The following is a 20,857-nucleotide window of genomic DNA, read 5'->3' on the forward strand; positions in this document are numbered from 1 at the left end:
TGTAGCAACCAAAGGCATTTAGGGCAATTATTTATTACTATCAGATAGTCATAGGAAAAGAAACTGAAGGAAATAAACAAGTGCAGACACCCATTCTAATCTTATCTTATAATGATCAGGTACGGCAAATAAACTGGTTGCTTTCTCTTTTTCCTCATCTACTGGGAAATCTGCTGCTATGTAAATTGGTGGAGAGCCAGAAAGCTTTGGTTTTGCAAATGGAAGTAACCAAATAAGAGAGTTGGAAGGGACTTGGGAAGACTTCTAGGCCAAGCCCCTGCTCAAACAGGAGACCCTATAACCGTGGTGGCAAACCTATGGCACGCGTGCCACAGGCGGCACGCAGAGCCCTCTCTGTGGGCACGTGCGCTGTTGCCCCAGTCCTAGGCCTTCAGCTGAGTTTTATAAAACCTTTTCACTTTAGGCCTCTGCCGCCATGTGCAAAAAAAAGGTTCAATCAATCAATCAATTTCAACTTCTCGCAGGAAAAAAATATCTCACAAAGTTGTAATTGATTGATTGAACTTTTTAGTCCCACCGAGGCTGTCGTTACCAATGCAGCCACGCCCACCCAATGGGCCACACCCACCCAATGAGTCATGCCCACCTGGCACCCGATGATACATAGGTGGGTTTGAGGTTGCAGTTTGGGTACTCGGTCTTCGCCATCATTGCCCTATACCATTTCAGACAAAAGGCTGTTCAATCTCTTCTTGAAAACCTCCAGTGATTGGACTATTTCTTCCTAACATAATTTTCAGCAATGGGAAATAGTTTGAATGCTGAATATGATCTGGCAACTCTTTTCTTGTATGTGTATAGATGTTTTTCCAAGAGTTAAGGTAAAAGGTAAAGGTTCCCCCGCACATGCGTGCTAGTCGTTTCCAACTCTAGGGGCCGGTGCTCATCTCCGTTTCAAAGCCGAAGAGCTTGTCTGAGGACGTCTCCGTGGTCATGTGGCCGGCATGGCTAGACGCCAAAGGTGCACGGAACGCTGTTACCTTCCCACCGTAGTGGTCCCTATTTTTCTACTTGCATTTTTACCTGCTTTCGAACTGCTAGGTTGGCAGAAGCTGGGACGAGTAACAGGCGCTCACTCTGTTACGCAGCTCTCGGGATTCAACCCGCCAAACTGCTGACCTGATTGACAAGCTCAGCGTCCTAACCCACTGAGCCACCGCATCCCTCCAAGAGTTGCTAAGTTACTAAGCTCTTAAACCCAAAGTTATTTGTAGGAAAGTAAACTGATCAGTCTTGTCCTCTGAAACTTTGGCTGCTTACCTGGTAGAAAGAAGTATTGCTTTGTACATTCCACAACCAAAGGTTATGTAGCATTATTCCTTTATCAGATCTCTGCCAAAAAACATATTCCTTGAAGGTTCCATCAACAAATGAAGAAAGATAAAGTGAGGAAGTGTTAAGATCTGCTTGAAAGTAGAAACTGTATCCCAGAAAGAGCTTCAAAAGCTCTTAATTGTCTTAATTGCTTTTCAAAAATGTAATCATATTTTCAACCCCCCCCCCCCACACACACACATGGCAAGATATTGTGTTATGGACAGAGCCGCTGTGATGGCTCTGTTCAAATAGATTTAAAATAATAAGTGTGAAGGATATCATCCAAACATGCATACTTTGGTTCCCAGTTAAATTTTCCAAGGAAAACAGAAAGTTGTAACTGTTATTTACTCCAAAGTATTTTTGGCTGTCTTCCTCTTTCCTCCCTTCTAATGAAAATGAACCTCATAAATCCAGCTGATAGAAATAATGTATGGGTCCTCTGCAATGATAGGCAATCACAAGTTGATTTAGCAGCCTTAATTCAACTTCATTAGCCTTGCGGGAGGAGTTTTGGTAAGAGCTCCTCTTCAGATTTAATTTAGACTTCAACTCTTTTTGTGGGCAGCTCGTGCTTTTCCTCTGCCTGTTCTCCGTGAATGAAATTACCTCTCTCTTCACAAATGCCAGAGGCTTCCAAGAATTCTACAAGCCCTGATTGGATTCTCAGCATAATAGCCATTTTTCTTTCACATACTCCGAGCACAAAAAAAACTTGTATCTTGTTATAAAAGTGAACTCAATCTCCTTTTGTTTTGACCTGGAGGGGTAATACAGAGGGACATGTTCAGAAATTGGTGAATTCCCAACTGAATGGAATATAAAAGACTAACAAGGAAAAAAAATCAATCTTTAAGAAAGACACATGCAGAGTCCTTGTCTGCAGACCTCTATCAGTGGTAAATCAACCTTGGATCACCTTTTGTTGGTTTTCTTGCTTTTTGTTTCATAAATGCAATGAATGTGAGTTAACAACATTTTAATGGGAACAATAATTAATATAAAAAAGGATGAAATGGGGTAAAAAAGAGAATTTGGTGGGGAAAAATAACTTATTTATTTTATTTTATTTATTTTATTACATTTATATACCGCCCTTTCCCTGAGGACTCAGGGCGGTTTACAGGGAGTTAAAAAACCAGCAATACAAAAGTTAAAACCCATTTAAAAAAGATTAAACTAACCCTGTGCATTTAAAACCCCGATTAAAATAAATTACTCCTCAGCCTGGGCCCGAGAGCTCAAAGAGCCAGGTCTTCAGGCCCCGGCGGAATGACCGGAGGTCGGGGGCAGTCCTCAGCTCCACTGGCAGCTGGTTCCAGAGGGCAGGCGCCCCCACTGAGAAGGCCCTATCCCTGGGTGTCACCCGCCAGCAATCTCTTACCGGTGGGACCCTGAGCAGACCCTCCCTGTGGGAGCGCACTGGGCGAAGGGCATTTGATGCCGGCAGCAGGTGTTCCCTCAAATACCCCGGACCCAGGCCAACTTCTTAAACTGTGATATTTTCATATAACACAGATAAGGTTGGTCTAATGATTAAGGCACTAGGCTAGAGGGGAGTCCCACCTTAGACATGAAAGCCGGCTGGATGACTTTGAGTCAGTCACTCTCTCTCTCAGCCCAACTCACCTTACAGGGTTGTTGTAGTGAGGAAAATGGGAGGAGGAAGGAGTAATTAGATATGTTCGCTTTCTTGAGTTATTTATAAAAATAATAAAGGTGGGATAAGAAAAAAAATCCTACTCAAAATTGTGACATTTCCATATAACACAGCCAAGGTAGCCTAGTTATGCTTGTCATAATTCAATGTAAAGTTTTAAGGTTACTCTGTGTATCTCCATTCCTCCTTAAATTTTGCTCCTTGGCTTATAGCAGGAGTCCCCAACCCCCGGACCAGTACCGGGCCGCAGCACGCCAGCAGCCGGTCTGCACAAACAAGCAAAGCCCTATCTGCAGGGTGCAGGCAGCACACAAAACCACACCCCCTTCGGTCCACAGAAAAACCTCTCTCCATGTAACCGGTCCCTCATGTCCAAAAGGTTGGAGACCTCTGGCCTATAGGATAGATTGGTCAAAATGAAAGAGCCCACAAAAAGAAGTCTTAATTTCATCAACCATGTTCAAGAGTATAAAAAAAGACTGAAGGATATGTACTATGATAACAATCTGCTAGCAATTCCATCCCTTAATAGAGTAGGATTGATAATTAGACAACATTTGCACTTAGCTGAAAAGGGCAAGGGAGGAGTATAGTGTGGATGTAAAGACTTGTAGCTCAGCAATAAGAAATGAAATGAAACTTGACATTTAAATTCTTGCAGATACATAGTTCTTGTAAACACATGACTAATTATTAGCCACGAGATGCCTAACAGCGTCTAATGTTTTAACGCTAGATACTCCATTCAAAGGAGTATGTACGACACAGATATTTGCACAGGTTATTATTCTCCTTATAGTATTAGAATAGTTGTGCAATGTGGATTAAAATTAGGAAACATTGTGTTAAAAGGGAGAAGAGAAAAAAATATTTCTAACTATGTACACTACAATTGAAATGGAAAGATGGTGAGGAATGGCCAGCCACTTAAAATCTTATAGTGGTACCCTTTACAGAAAGATCTGTCTGACTTGGAAAACACCACACAATTCCCTATGTCTTTCAATTTTTTTTTAAAAAAGAGAAACGAGTGTGGAAGAGATGTGCCTTCTTCTCTCTATAGAACACAAATTTACCTCATGATTTTTCAGATTATAAATTATAAATGCGCAGTGTGCTCATCTGTTATTCACAGCCTGGGCCAAAGGACGTAGGGGGCGGGGAGGGGGGGTCTCCCTTTCTGTTCTTTAAACTGGATCTCCTTTGATGTCTATACCACTTACAGCAATCATTACATCCCACATTCCAGCATCATTAATGCAACTACAAACGAAACAAGTCAAGTTTTGAATACCCAATGTTTTATTCTAATCACACAGATGTGAAGTGAAAAGTGAACTAAGTAAAAATAAAAATACTTATGGATGGGATTGCTCCTTAGAGTAACTCTGCTTGAAAGCAAAGGGAGCCAGATATTGCCCTTGTGGCCATGAGCTTCATTCTTCAAAATCATCTGTTTTCTCATCTCTTCATTTGCAAAAAGGGAGCATACTTGGAAGGTAAAAACTAGGCCTCTGAAATATGCTTTACAATTTCTCTGTATGCGTTTTCTTTGCCTTGATATTGGACAAGGAACTGTGTAACTATCCTCAGGGATTACCTATAGTCATTGCATTGCTATTCATTTTTATGATTTATATCCTGCCTTTCTGGCAAATATATAGATCTTTTTTTCTTATATAATAATGGCCCTTAACCCTCATTCTTTGCAGTTTACCAGGGCAGCTCCCTAAAGGTTGAAATTTCAATTATCCAAATTAAAAAAAAAACATACTTAAATTGCCTAGAATAAAAGAGCAATATAAAATTGGTCTGCGAAAATAAAAACAAACATAAAGCCACACCAGTGTAATTGTACAGAGGTTTGAGAAGCTGAAGAAATGCAGAATTGTGAGCCCTTACAATTGGAAGTAATAAAAAATGTTGAATAGTGTTACTGAACTTCAAGATAGCACAGATATTTCATTTGCAATATAGGGGAAAGGAAGAGTTAGTTCATTGGTCAACATCAATGGCTATTATAAATCCGGCAAAATTTGTAAACTTATGTTTAGGAATACAAATCTGACTCAAAAGAAAGCTTGACTTTACAACCTTGAGTCAAAAATGAACCTGGTTTTCCTCCAACTCATCACTGCAGTCCTTAAATTCCTTCATAACTTTCTAAATCTATATATTTGCATGGAAAAGTAGCAAAAGAAGATATAGAGAGAAAAGATGGAAAATAGTTTTCTCCTTAGCCTTTTTTCTATGTCCTGGTGCATTAGTTTTATTTGAGACTTGCAAGTACTGAATGCATAATGCAGTTTAGTGTTAGGCCCCACTTGTTGTCTCTGGTATGAAAGGAAGTTATTAATATGCAGAACTTTGAGGAGTAGAAAATTATCTGGTGTCGAGTAGGACACTTAATGTGCCTCCCACATTGTGGTCGGCAGGCTTCAAGAATAAGACTATACATCTAATTTTCTTTAGAGCTTATACTCCTCTAGTTTTTGCTTATTTTCTGTTGGAAATCCCATTGCTGAATCTTGTAATGTAATCAGAGTAGATTCGGAAGTAAGGAGAAAGGAATGTGAAAGCTTCAGTGGCCTATCTCTTCTCCAAGGCAAGATGAACCTTGGTCAATCTCCCATTCAAGCTGATGTTGAATTCTCAGCACACCAGTGGCTCACAACTTTTCTGGTAAACTTTACCATGGCCTTGTCCTGTATGATTTTAATGTTTCTTGTTTTATATATTTATATAACCCTATAGCAAGTCTTTAACACGTAGGCTATTTTGATTCTTAATAGGCTGTCGTTTGTCAGAAGCAGTATCAAGACTAATTTTATGTTTTCCCTTACCCCCATGCAAAACCAATACTCGTTTAGAGTTCAAATTTTGCAGCCCCTTCCTAACGCATCAATATTTATACAGGCCATTAGGATAGAGGTAAACTGGGCCCAAGTGAACAACTAAGGATAACTGGCTATAAGGTTGGAAATTATGTCTAAGAAGTTCAAATGCAGCACTTTCCATATTTAGACCAAGTTAGGGGCAGAATTTTCCATGAAGGATAATAAGGATTGCCATAAAATATAACTCCTGAAACTTGCTGTTCATAATTTAGTTTTCAAGTTTCCCGAAGACTTGAAGACCTGTTGTTTTTGAGAAAACTGTCACAAAGATTATGAAATGTATTCAGGTCCTACACTCTTTATGGAAGAAAATATAAAACAATGATCTATTACTTGCCTTTTTTTCTCTCTTTCTTTCAACAAGGATAGCAAGCTGGGATACCTGCCCCAGTCCAGTGATACGCAAATTCAGGCAGAACTTTTAGAGGAAAGGAGTCCCTTTTTTTAAAATAATATTTTATTAGTTTTCTAATTTTACATTTAGGTATTTAAAAAGCAATGTGGTGGCTGGGTTAATCAATAGTTCAATAACATACAGCCTCTGAAGGTTCTTGTGGGGTTCTTCTGTTCTTGATTGGGTTTCCAGACAAAAGATAGTTCTTTGGTTTGCTCCTTGGCCTGGAATGCTGCTCTTGGATTTAGAAAGCTGTCATTTGAATATTTGGTGTGATGGCCATCTTTCTGTAGAAAAGACCTGCATTCCCAAGAGTTCAGGCAGCATTACAGGCAGTTCTCAACTTACAACTGTTCTTTTAACAACAGTTAGAAGTTACTGTGGTCTTGGAAAAGAGTGATTTATGACCCATCCTTGAAAGCATGACTTGATCACACAGCCTCTACAGCAGGGGTCTTCAAACTTGGCCCTTTTATGACTTGTGGACTTCAACTCCCAAAGTTCCGCAGCTAGGCACGCTGGCTGAGGAATTCTGGGAGTTGAAGTCCACAAGTCATAAAAGCGCCATAAAAGACCCTTGCTTTACAGTCACATCACAATTCAGGGACTTGGTGACCAGCTCACATTTATGATATTGCAGCATCTTGTGGCCAGCCAGCATGACAAACGAAAGTCAATTGACAAGCCAGATTTGCTTAATGACCATGGTGCTTTGTTTAATAATCACAGTAAAACTGTTTCTAAAATAGGGTCCAGTCACATGATGACTCAGTTGACCACATCACTTAGCAACCGGAATTCCAGTTCCAATGTTGGTCTCAAAATCAAGGGCATCCTGTATCCACTGATTACTATGGACATAGTACTAAGCCCTATGAATCTCTTAAGAATCTAAAAAAAACACGTTATCAATTCCTCCCAATCTATGATTTATAGATGTGTGATTATGATATGATCTAAATTCTATATTGTGAAAAATACCTGTCAACTGTTTTATCTTGGACATCTACAGGAATACTGAAAAACAAAAAGACTCCACTATGGGCCTTTCATACCATTCTCATATTCTTTATACATCTTGCTAGAAAATGTCTTGTGAAAAAAATATATATTTTAATTGGGTCACTAATCCTTGTCATTTCTTTTTCCCTGGTCCTTTACCATCATCCCCTCCCCAGTTTAATAGGATGGTGGGGTCACAACTACAAAACCAGGTTTCTCATGGAAAACAGTATGTATATTTGCCCTTCTGTTTTAAATTTCTTGTTTTAAATTACTGTTTACTTGTTTGTTTTTATGAATGTATATAAACGGCATCAAAAGTAATAAAGTTGCTGCAGAACAAGAGCAACGATTCTTTTCAGTACAGGGAAATGTTTCCATTCCATCCTGAAATTAAAGATCAAAGAGTCAAAAGCTTAAAAAAGTCCAAATTTATATAGATGATTTATAAAGGCCTTTATAAAGATAGAAAAAGAAAAAGAGAAGAGAAAGAGGGCGCAGGGGATCGAAAGCATGTAAGGGAACATTGCTTGGGAATTTAAAAGGCAAACAAAGTGGGCTTCCGGTGGCTCCGAGGCGCCGGAGACAGCCTTCCCGGGCTGCCCGCCGCCCAGCTGTGTGATTTTTCGCCCGAAACAGCGCCGATCAGCTGTTCGGGCGAATTTGAAGCCCCCTCCTCGGGAGAAGAGGAGGGGGTGAGCCCCCAGGTAGGGGTTGAGTTCTCCGGGGCCGCCTGAGCTTGGAGCTTGGGCGGCTGAAGGATTGAACTCCCCCGTAGCCTGGGCTGCTCCCAGCTGGCTAGCGTCTCTGCTTCGGAATGGAGCAGAGCCAGGCGTCTGCGACCATCCCTGCTTGAAGGAGAGACTATGAAAGGAAAAGAGCAGGCAGAGCAGTACAAGAGGGAAAGATGAAGAGATGAAGAGGATTATTTTATTTTACTCTCGAGCTTGATGGACTTTGCTTAAAACTTAAAGTGAAAGTGCGACACAATTGTAAGTAAAAGATGGCGTCTAAACCTCCCCCTAGAACTTTTCGGAGTGCTGGAAATTCTCCAGTGCAACAACAATCACTACTGCAGGCGTTGCATTCTCCAGATGTAGTGACATCGAAGGATCTTGAAAAACATACCCAGTTAATTTTGGAGTCAATGGGTGTTAAATTTGCACAGATGGAGGAGAAATTGGAGAAATTGGAGCAGAGAATGGAAGAAAGGATGGAACAGAAACTTAGAGAGATAAAGGTAGACATTTTGTCCTCAGTGCATAAAGTAGCTAAATGTGTGGAGGTGCTGGATGACAAAGTGGAAGAACTGACTCAAAAGAATGCTATATTAGAAGCAAAAGTATTGGAAATTGAAGATTTAAAAGACAAAATGGATAGCGAACTGAGTTTGGCTCAATTTTATCAGATGCAGTTTGCTGTTAGAATTAGAGGCCTAAAAGAGAATATTAAGGAAGATTTAAAGCAGCTGGTTTCTGAGGCTTTTGAGGTGGTATTGAACCATCCAGCATCTGAAATAAAACAAGGCATGGACAAAGTGTTTCGTGTGAACTCGTGGATTGCTAAACAGAGAAAGTTGCCTAGAGACGTGGTGGTTTATTTTGTAAAAAGGGAAATTAGAGATGAAGTTATACAAGCTGCCTATGACACTAAAGTTGTGATTGCTGGTCAAGAAGTTTTGGTTCTAAAAGAAATTCCTCCAAAGATTTTAAAGAGAAGGAAGGACTTTATATTTCTTGTGCAAGAGCTCAAGCAAAGGGATATAAGGTTCAGATGGGAGATCCCAGCTGGGTTGAGCTTCTTGTATGAAGGCAAAAGGTACTGTTTGGGTACTGTGAAGCAAGCGCATGATTTTTACAACAATGTCTTAAAAGTAACCCCATCAACACTTTTGGAAGCTGCAGAGGGATCTGGAGAAGGAGAACATCAAGAGGATGAAGATGGACAGATAGACGAGAATGGTACAGGAGGAGATCAAGATGCAACTCTTTTGGATGATCCTAGAGAACAGAGGGTGACGCGTGCTGCCTTAAAACGCTTAAAAAAGAAAAGAAAATAGGTCTAGTAGAAATCTATGGAACTTCCACAACATACTGATAGTCAAGTGGTAGTTGTGTTTTTAAGAGTTTTGGGATGATATGTATGGTAACAGAATCTTTAATTTGGAATTAATGGACAATTTATTACAGAGGAAGAGGAAGAAAGTTTTGTGGGTTAATGTGGGTTAATTTGTGTAAGAACTATCTATTATAGCCTATTTTGGCTAGAGAGGTTAATAGGGATAGGTGTTTGTGATGTGTAAATGAGAATATGTTTAGGAAATAGTGAATTGTGGAAGAACATAGATGGGAATGACGCTAGTTTTCTTTTATTTTAGTTCTTTATACACATTTAGTATTATTAAGGATTGGTTTACTCTATATAAGCTAGAGAGTGATGGATTTTAGAATTTATAATTGTTAGTATATGATTGTTTATGATTGCTTTTTAGATATATACCTTGTATTTTGCTCTGGGAAGTCGGGGGGGGGGAGGGGGGGAGGAGGGGAAGTAGGGGGGGGGAGGCAGGGGAGGGAGGAGGGAGAGGGGGAGGGGGGGGATAGGGGGGAGGTAGGGAGGGGAGGAGGGAGGGGGAAGGGGGGGGGGTTTAAAGGAAAACTGTATTTTAAAACTTTTCAATAAAAAAAAAAAAAAAAATAAAAGGCAAACAAAGCAAAATGTCAAGGAAAAAGAAAATCAACATTTTTATTATAAAGGTAACATAAATTAGTGGCTTCTATAGTTCTATTCTTAACAGGAAGGCAACGTTAGTTGTTCTGTGGAAATTCCAAATTTTGATGTTATTTATTTGGCATTATTATGTGCATGTCACTTAGCAGCCTGTTCTTGTTTCATTTTGATTAGTGTTGCAACATTGACATTTAATTTACACTCTTTTTTATGCATTTAAAATCTACTGGGAGTCTTGAATTTTGTATATCACATAATAAGAATGGGTTTGAGGCACTAAACTAGCTAGTAATACTATTAAGGCCTTATTGCTTTTTATAAGTACACCTGTTTAATTGTGCTGCCCTCAAAATAATTTGGAAAATATTTTTTCAAAGTTTTTAAAGTCACTTACCATTATTGAAAGTTACAGTTTCTTCAGGGATTAATCTCAAAGTTAAACAAGACCTGTTTATTTTTTTCATAAAAATATGAATGCTTGTGCAACCTTAATAGTCTTTAATAAAATTTATGGGGATCATTTGGTACCATACTGAAAAGATCAAAATATTTTAAAGCTAAATTTCTACTTTTTGCATTAAAAATATTGAAAATTGTTGACATCCAATTGTTTTGATTAGCTGATGGAGTAGCATCAAACCTGATTTGGAGGGCCTGGACGAAGCTCTCTGCAAGAGAGGACATTCATATAATATTGAATATAGCCTAATACTTTTCCAACCATATAGAACCAGATTCCTCACATAACTTATTATTGTTACAGAATTGCAACTCAGCCCTGGAATCAACGGATTTCGTTTATCAAATCCTTCCATCTTATTGGTCTGTGCTCTTCATGCTAGCTTAGAGGTGAGTAATTATTTTCTCCTAAGGGAAGACATTCAGACAAAGGAAAAAATGTTGTTTCATTAGGAAATATTCCTTTTTGATGACAGTAAACTGAAAAATCTGTACAAAGACAAAAGCTTTGAATAATTTAATTTAATTTAATTTAATAATATTTATATACCGCCCTTCTCCCTGAGGACTCAGGGCGGTTCACAGGGCAAAAGTCAAATACAAAGTACAAACATTAAAAAGAGATTAAATAATTGCCCAAGTTAAAACAATTAATACAATAATAAAACCCCAAAAAATAAAATTAAGAGTACAAAAAAAATAAAAACCCCACCAATCCCCATCAGGCTAGGCCGGCTTGTACAAACAAAAACGTCTTGAGATCGCGACGAAAGGAGCGAAGATCGGGCGCCATCCGGAGCTCTACCGGCAACTGATTCCACAGCTCCGGAGCGCCCACAGAGAAGGATCTCCCCCTGGGCGCCACCAATCGACATTCTCTGATCGGTGGCACCCTGAGGAGGCCCTCTCTGTGGGAACGCACAGGGCGCAGGGAGCTTGATGCCGGCAGCAGATGTTCCCTAAGGTACTCCGGCCCCATGCCATGAAGGGCTTTGAACACCATTACCAGTACCTTGAATCTCACCCGGAAGGCAACTGGCAACCAATGCATCTCACGGAGCAAAGGTGTAACGTGGGAGTATCAGGAGACTCCCAACACAACTCTCGCGGCTGCATTCTGTACCAGTTGGAGCTTCCGGGTGGTCCTCAAGGGCAGCCCCATGTAGAGAGCGTTGCAGTAGTCCAGACGAGAGGCCACGAGCGCATGAGTGACCGTGCATAAATCATCCCGGCTAAGATAGGGCCGCAACTGGCGCACCAGGCGAACCTGGGCGAAAGCCCCCCTAGTCACAGCTCCTATATGGTCTTCCAAGGTGAGCCGTGAATCTAGGAGGACTCCCAAGTTGCGAGCCCTATCTACGGGGGGTAATAGTTCACCCCCCATAGCAAGAGGTGGAATGTCCGAATAGACCCGGGATGAAGATATGCAAAGCCACTCAGTCTTGTCGGGGTTGAGTTGAAGTCTGTTCCTCCCCATCCAGACCCGAACCGCCTCCAGGCAACGGGACATCACGTTGAGGGCATCACTGGGGTGGTTTGGGGTCGAAAAGAAAAGTTGGGTATCATCCGCGTACTGATGATACCCAACTCCAAAACCACGAATGATCTCACCCAGCGGTTTCATGTAGATGTTGAACAGGAGAGGCGAGAGGACCGACCCCTGAGGAACTCCACAAACGAGAGACCTCGCGGTCGACCTCTGCCCTCCTGCCAACACCGACTGCGAACGTCCCTGGAGATAGGAGGAGAACCACTGTAAGACTGTGCCTCCCACTCCCACTCCCCTGAGACGCCGCAGCAAGATACCATGGTCGATGGTATCGAAAGCCGCCGAGAGGTCTAATAGGACTAGAACAGAGGAATATCCCCTGTCCCGAGCCCTCCAGAGATCATTCACCAGCGCGACCAATGCCGTCTCCGTGCTGTGCCCGGGCCTGAAACCCGATTGGTACGGGTCTAGATAATCCGCTTCATCCAGGACCAGAGGGAGCTGATGTGCCACCACACTCTCAACAACCTTCGCAAGAAAGCGAAGGTTGGAGACAGGACGAAAGTTGTTCAATACAGCTGGGTCCAAGGCAGGCTTCTTGAGGAGAGGCCTCACCACCGCCTCTTTCAAGACGGCGGGGAAGCTACCCTCACCCAAAGAAGCCGATATAACTGCCTGGAACCAGCTGTGTGTCCTCTCCCGGGCTGCATAGACCAGCCAGGAAGGGCACGGGTCCAGTAAACATGTGGTGGTGCTCAGCCTCCCCATGATCCTGTCCACTTCCTCCGGAGTCACAGAATCAAACTCATCCCAGGTGGTATCGACAAGACCGCCCGTGTCCTGATCGCCAGACTCTGCCCAGTCAGAGTCCAGACCGGTCCGAATCCGAGCGATTTTGTCCGACAGATGCTGGTTAAACTCCTCGGCACGACCCTGCAAGGGATCCTCCCTCACCTCCTGATTTAGGAGGGAGCGAGTCACCCTGAACAGGGCGGCCGGGCGATTATCTGCGGACGCGATAAGGGTGGCGAAGTGGTTAGACCTTGCCTCCCTTATCGCAGCGAGATAAGACCTAATGTGGGCTCTTAGTCGCAATCGGTCGGATTCGGATCGGCTGGACCTCCAACCGCTCTCTAGGCCCCGTCTCCGACGCTTCATCTCCCGGAGCTCCGCAGAGAACCATGGAGCTCGACGGGATCTGCACCGTGTCAGGGGCCGCAGGGGTACAACCCGGTCAAGAGCCTCAGTGGCCGTCCTTTCCCAGGCTTCCACTAAGGCATCTGCCGAGCTGTGAGCAAGGGAGGCAGGTGGGGACCCCAGCGCTGCCTGGAACCTCTGGGGATCCATTAAGCGTCTGGGGCGGTACCATTTAATTGGTTCCAAACACCCACGGCGGGGGGTGGCAAAACGGAAGACCAGCCGCAGGAGATGATGATCGGTCCATGACGGGCATAATAATTGGAGAGCCCCCACCAAGATCATCTAACCACCGTCCAGATAAGAAAACTAGGTCAAGGGTGTGGCCTCCCTCATGAGTCGGTCCCGAAATTACTTGCGTCAGGTCCATGGCCGTCATGGAAGCCATGAACTCCCGAGCCAACTCAGATGATCCTCCCAGCGATGGTAGATTGAAGTCCCCCAAAACTATAAGTTTTGGGAACTCAACCACCAGCCCAGAGAGGACATCGAGCAGCTCAGGCAGGGCTGCTGCTGCGTGACTAGGTGAAAGGTACACCAGCAACAAGCCCAACTGCGCACCAGGGCCGCATCTCAGAAAGAGAGACTCACACCCGACTATCTGAGGAACAGTGGCCTCCCGCGGACATAAGGTCTCCCTCATAACAACAGCCACACCCCCACCCCTACCCTGAGCCCGAGGCCGGTGCAGCACCCGGAAACCTGGTGGGCAAAGGTCAACCAGAGGAATCCCGCCCTCTGGGCCCAACCAAGTCTCCGTGATGCAAGCCAGGTCCGCCTGCTCACCCTCGACCAGATCACGGACGAGAGGAGCCTTATTAGAGACAGACCTGGCGTTCAAATACACCAGCCGGAGCTCAGGGGGCTGCACACCCTCACTCCCGGGACCTTGGGGTAGAGCCAGAGGGTCGGAGTGCCCCACCGCTTGTAAGCAGCGGAGAGGCCTTCCCTGAGATCGATACGGCCCTCTGCTCCTACATCTGCTGCCATTCCCTGATGCCGTGGGAATAGGTAGCCCCACGACCAGCCCTGGAGCCCCGTAGGTAACCGACCCCCGCTCCTCCCCCCTGCGATCTACATCGGCACTAGCCAGAACAGCGGTTGTTGGATAGCCCCCCTTGTCCAAACAACCAAAAGAACCCTCCCGCCTCCCTAACCCCCTAAAAAATTTTGACAGAAAAATAATCAGGGGCCTCTTATTAGGTCTCCGTCGAAGGCCCCTACCCGTGCCCAGCCAACTCTCAGGGTCCCAATAAATGGGCCCTTCCTCGAGGTTATAATCGGCTGGCAAGGCGGGTCGCACCCAGGAGGGGGGAGCACCCCTGAGGGCGAGCAAGTCCATGGAAGAATATTTAAAGGAAGGCATAAATAGCAGTCCGGGTCGTAGGCAGTCCGTAGATAATAGTCCGTGAGGAGGATCTATTCAGAGGGGGGTGTCCCAGGCCTCCGACCAGCCGCTGCCACTCAGCTGGATAAACCCCCTGGGCAGGCCTACCACCGTCCTCTCACGACGGCCACAGAACCAGTTCTCAGGGGGATGGAAGTCTGGAGCAACCACACTGGGTATAGCATGCCCCATAGAGCTCTCACCTCTAGGGGCAGCAGGTGTAGATTCGGCCATCCTCTCACAATGGCTAATACCCAGAGTTCTCTGTCCTTTGAGGGTATAAAGGGCAATGCGCAGTCGATTATAAAGGCAGAAATAACAAGCCATCATAGTCAATTCTGCTAACGGCCAAGTCCCCCGTTGTCCCGTCATTCCCAGAAGTTGTAACTGACCACCACTCCATGGGCCCTCAATTCCATAATTATTAGGGCCCTCCAGACTGTGGTCAACAAAGATTGACTCCCCCAGGTCCATTGCCGGTCTTCCAGGGTCCTTCAAAATGACCCAGGTCCACAAGGCTCCACTGGGCTCCACCGGAATCCACCGGCTAGCCCAGGAACCTTCAGAGCCATCAGAAACAACGGGGGTGCCAACCCATCTGGGATATGCAGAACCAACCGGGGGGCCGGCGAACCGGCCATAACGCCATCGCTGAATCATCAAAGCCGCTGCCGCTGGGCCGTTATGGACGCCGCCGCCGCCATCACCGGAACGCCGCCAAAACCGCAAACAGTCCGGGGAAAGCCACCGCCACCGCCGATGAAAAGCGGGCCAAAAAGGCCCAGGCGGCAGCGGGACAAACGGTCCGGTAGAAACAGGCCAGATCACAGCAGTCGATGGTAAAGTGGCCCGAAAACAGCCCGGGAACAACGCCGCCGCCGCTGCCGTCATCGTCGCCATTAGGATAGAGCAAAAATAACCTTTTACAGTGGTACCTGGGTACTCATTGTTAATTGGTTCGAGAAGTACCAAAAACTATGAATGCCAAACAATTTTTCCCCTAAGGAATAATGTAGTGAGTTATAAGGCAACCAACACTGAAAAGTTCTAGCTTATGCAATGAGTACCAGGACAACATTTTTGCATCAAAATGCACTGAGTACCAAATTTGATGAGTTTCAGAGCAGTTGAGTACCAAGGTACCACTGTACTTTCACATCATCTGTACTTTGCCCACTTCATGGGTTCCATTGCAGTCCCATGTTCCCCTTTCAGCGGGAACATGAGCCGATCCACAGAACACAGGGAGGTTTTGAAGCTGGAAGCATGCAGTACGTTAATTAATTAAATGAATAAATTATGTAACTAAAATACAAGCATTGTTCTTCTAAATTTATGTTTTGGGTGCAAAAATCCGTGAGGTACGGTAGTAGGCACTCTGTAACATCGAGCTGAGCCAACCCATCAGACTAAGTAAGAAAAACTTCATAACAATGAAGCCTTCTGCTGATCCACATTTATTTTTCCCTAGCATCAACTGATAAATTAAGAAAGAAATTAAAATTTGCAAGCTTGTATGGGAATGTATTTACTTATTTAGTTCTTCTATTTAATCTAAAGCTCCCTGGCTCCTATTGACTCTTAAGAGGCTTTCGCTTTGAAAGCAAGTAATAATAAAACATAAGAAAGAAATCATGGATGTCCAGGTGAGAAAAAGCGTACATACCCACAGAAATAGTATGCTCTGAAGCTACTCTACAGGAAAGCCAGATTTTACCACCATTATAAATGTAAAAAAATGCTCTTATTGGTAATTCTGTTTCTTAGAACAAAGCTACATACATCCTGATGCAATATTATTATAGGGACAGTATCCTTTCTTTGCAAAATATGGATAGGCTTTTGGAAGAAAGAGCATACTCTTGTTGGTTTGTGTGCTATTTCTCAGTTGCATGTCCACAATTTGTCTCTTGCTTTTTATTCTTATCTGTTTTTAAAGTGAGAGTCTCCTGGAGTTAATAGGAGCCAAGGGACTCTAAATTAAAGAAGTAAACAAGTAAATACATTCCAGTATAGGCTTTCACATTTTAATTTATTTCTTAATTTATCAGTTGATGCTAGGGAAAACTAAATGTCTGTCAACAGAGGGGTTTATTGTTATGAAGTTTTTATCAGTCAGTCCACTGAATCGTTGCACAGAATGCCGAAGCAACATCACATAGAGGAACCAGAGTTTTAACCACAAGCAAAATCTCCAAATTTCATAGAAATACTGGGAAGTAATATATCCTGGAATATTATTCACTTTTGAGTTACAAATCAGTGATTTTTTTCAAAGAAAAGAATAATGCAGAATTTAATATATCAAGTCTGAATCGTGTGACTAGAAGATTTAATATACCTCACATGTCTTCACTTAGTTGCTTTGTAGAAAACAATTAGCAATCTTTAGGGAAACCTAATATAATGGGTGTTGATTCATAATTTGCTACTTACAAACTGATTTCTATCGGAAGCTAATGTTGTGTGTATATCTTTGAAAAATGCTATTTGACAGCCATCCATATCCTTTGATATTCACACATATTTTTATTCATCTCAGGCTGCCGAAGTCTCACTTGGGGACAGTTTGGAAGTGAAAACCAAGCTATTTTTTCCCCCTAAATTGCATTGCCAGTAAAACAAAACAAAACAAAATCAATCACAGAATTACTAATAACCTAGAGAGTTTTATTTGAAAACATTAAGATTTAAAATTCGGCATTAAGAAATGCCAAGGGGATATGGCGGTATATCGTATGTGAGAGGGTGTGTGTGAGAGTGTGCATTTATTTATTCGTTTATTTATTCGTTCATTTGTTCTCTTGAGCAATTAATTTGGTTTACCCTTAAAACATCTTTTGTATTTTGTAAACTTTATATGACCTTAGAGATGATACTGTGCTCTGACCCAGATGGTGCTTAGAAATGAGTGGGGAGGGGGAGAGAGAGAATCTGTCATTTAGCCCACTACAGGGGGTCAAAGCAGGAAGAGCACATCAGTTTCAATGGACTTGCCTTTTTGTGTTTGCATTACACTTTTGGCACAGTCAGGATTCCCTTGTGCTAATTGCTGTAGTACAGTGAAATAGACAGTCTCTGGCAAAAGATGACACTTAGGAAATGGACTGCCATCTTGCATAGGGATACATTAAGCAGAAGGTACAGTTTCTAAAGAAACAGCTGAACAAGGCAAGTGTTAAAACACACAACAAAGGCAGTTTTCCTTTTAGAGCGAAAGCAAGAACATTTGCGATGGAAACATTTTTCTTTATCCGTATATTTCCTCTACAAAATCCTTATAAATGCAACTCCAGCTGGGAAAGGTCTACAGCAACTCATTTACCAAAGTTTTTTGCAACATGAGATGACTTCTGTTGCCTTCCCCCATGCTGGCAAGTAGTATTTTTTATCCCTTTCTCTCCCCAAGTCCCAGTGCATTAAAGTTGTGAATATTTGTTCCCAGTGCCATCATGTTAACAAAGTGCCTCATGCTCCCAATCCACATGTTTCCTACAAGACCTACTATCCCTGGGAAGCAGTTGCAGCTTTATGCTGTTCCTTTCTTGGGAATGTCTGATCATTCTTGAAACACAACATACAGAAGCAGAGAAGAACGGTACTTAGTAGACAATGTGCATGTAATTAAGCTAGCAAGAGATCATTTTCAAGTGTATTTGTTAGAATACGTGGTGGTTGCAGTGAATGGAAGGGATGTTAGGGAACTGATTGCTTGAATATGTCTGAAGTGGCATTACAATAAGGGGACACATACAAAAGAAATGGGCTAGCTATAACTTTCAGAAACTGTTGTTTTGTTTTCATGTTATATGATATTGCTAGTGATCAAATAAATGTTGACAACAAATCAAAATAGGGTACTGTGTAGTTGAAATGGTTCATTTTAGACTGTCTTTGTAGAGAAAGCAATGTTCTTCCATGCAGCAATGATATTTTTGTTTGTTTTAAATAGATCTTTGCTCAAAGTACAGTGAAATGCCTTAGAAGGAAATCCATACTTCTTACTGGTTACTTGGAGTATTTGATAAGGCACTATTACGGCAAAGATAGAACTGACCCTGAGAAGCCACTTATAAAAATAATCACACCATCCCACCATGAAAAAAGAGGATGCCAGCTCACCTTACTTTTCTCTGTTCCAATCAGAGATGTTTTTAAAGAACTGGAAAAACGAGGTGTCGCTGTAAGTAACCTAGGTTTATGTTGGAAACTTCAAAAATGCTTTTATTTTGTGGAAGTCGCCATGTTAATTTTAGAATAGCATTGGCATTATAATATGCAGGGTAGAATAATCAAAACAAAATAAAGTTTGAAGTAGCATTTCACAATTCATAAATATTGAATGTTGACCTCGTGGTTTCAGGGAGAAGAAAGTAGAATATATGAGATGCATTTGCTAGGTCATTGCAGTCGAAGAATCACTTGAGAGTTTTCAATAAGTCATAAAATTATGACCAAGGCTGAGGTACATGTCCCTGTAATAAATATACAACAATTTTGGGAAAAATGGAACTAGGTAGCATAAAGTTGTGGGTGGTTCTATAATAGCATTAAATAGTCTAAAGCAGGAGCCAGCAATTCTGGGAGTTGAAGTCCACAAGTCTTCAAAGTTGCCAACACTGGACACTCCTGGTCTAAAGGTTGGTTGGTTGGTTGGTTGGTTGATTTCCTTCCTTCTTAAAAGTAATTACTTTAATCATATCAGACAATTCCTTCAAAATATTATCCAAAGAAAATGTCCCCTGAAAATTATCCTGTGTAATTTAATAATGCAGCTCTTATGAACCTTGTGTGAAAGGAAAATTGTGCTCTGGTGGATTCTGGTTCCTTCCACTAGCAGAAAGACAACTCTGGTTCTATCTAATACATTGGAATTATGAAATTTATTAGCTTATGTTTCCAGTTTTGTGATTAATGGAAAAGTTGAGAGGTTCACTGGGATTATAATTTCACCCAAGAACAAAGTATTGATTGGAAAGACACATTAAAAATAAGGGTGGTTTTTTGTTTGTTTTTTTGAAGTTGAGGTCCTAGTAGTGGTCTTGAAAAACAACATGGAAATTATTATTTGTCATTGTATTCTTCCAGATTATAGGGCAAAAGGTTTGTAGGAAAGTATGGTGACTGATTAGTATTCTAAAAGAAGCGCACAAATGTTACACATGCGATTTTTTTGTGTTTTCACTTTGACAAACCTACACAAAGGCGTTAAATTTATGGAATATTTATCTGGGTGTTTTGCAGTGCGACATGCGGGAACCTGACGCTCTCCGCATTGCCCCAGTTCCTCTCTACAATACTTTCCAGGATGTGCACACCTTTGTGGAAATCCTAGGATCTGCAGTTGCAGCTGCAAAGCAGACTGCAAACTCAAAGTCACTTTCCTGATCTTATTGATAACATTACTGTATCTTTGTCCTCTTCTCCTGGCCAAGTGCATCAGAGGTTTCGAACATGTTTTGGGGGGCGTGGGTGGAATTTCTTCCAGATTGGGCCTTATTCTACTGCTTTACTTCCTAAGATTAATTCACTTTCAATATTGGATTGTAATATGCTTTGTATTAAAACTCAAGCTTTCACCCACTGGAAGTTTTGTGTGACATCATTATGCAGAATAAGACTTTTGATCGTTCCTGTTTATGTGATATCTTTCTGTGTAAACACAGTCCACGTTAAGTGGCAAGCAGCCACCTTTCTCCCTGAGTTGCCTGGGAGGGACTTTTGCCTGCACATAAAGAGTAAAAACTTCTCGACACTTTGTGCTGTCACCATGAACAGCTAGCAATTCACTGACTTCATATTGTTACCTTAAGTAGATGAGGGGCCATAACTCTTGTTCAAGTATCGAGATCTGTTCTTAAAGGTGTTATCCAAATATTGATACCTTTTTAGGTATGATGTATTTTACATTTGATTTGTGATTTAGATTAAAGAAAATATTGTCAAAGTATATTAATATCTTAAACATTTCATTCATACATACACACACACACACACACACATAAGAATTCATGAAGGATTTGTAGACTCATAAAATGTCTAAGTTGGAAGGGTCTTGTGGTAGAATCACCAGCTAAAGGAAAAGGGGGGAGTGAAAAGGCATTCCAGCATGGAATCACTCAGTGGGAGGAAATGAAAGAGGCCGACTATTGATGCCTTTATCTAACATTTTCCAAGGGAATGCAGTCAGTGAGATTCTTGTAAATGGGTGATCAACAATAAAGAAACTGCTTTGGCCTACAGATTGTTCTGATTCCTTGTGTCTGACAAATCTGTGGGTTCCTTCAGTGTAGGAATCCACCAA

The 20,857-nt window shown here is 42.3% G+C and overlaps 1 protein-coding gene across 1 annotated transcript in view; it reads left to right on the forward strand.

Annotated features, from left to right (window-relative positions):
• KYNU (kynureninase) overlaps positions 1–19,941 on the forward strand; it is a gene marked incomplete at its 3' end in the record, with an annotated part of 128,968 nt that extends 109,027 nt beyond the window's left edge. The window contains exons 10-13 of the mRNA XM_081312803.1: positions 7,468–7,520; positions 10,785–10,870; positions 18,506–18,736; positions 19,798–19,941. Coding sequence (XP_081168929.1) covers positions 7,468–7,520; positions 10,785–10,870; positions 18,506–18,736; positions 19,798–19,941 — 514 coding nt within the window. The remainder of the gene's footprint in view (positions 1–7,467; positions 7,521–10,784; positions 10,871–18,505; positions 18,737–19,797) is intronic.
• Between the last annotated feature and the right edge of the window lie 916 nt (positions 19,942–20,857).

This window comes from Vipera berus (genome assembly GCF_964194415.1).
Source record: "Vipera berus genome assembly, chromosome: 1".
In the NCBI taxonomy this organism is placed as follows: domain Eukaryota; kingdom Metazoa; phylum Chordata; class Lepidosauria; order Squamata; family Viperidae; genus Vipera; species Vipera berus.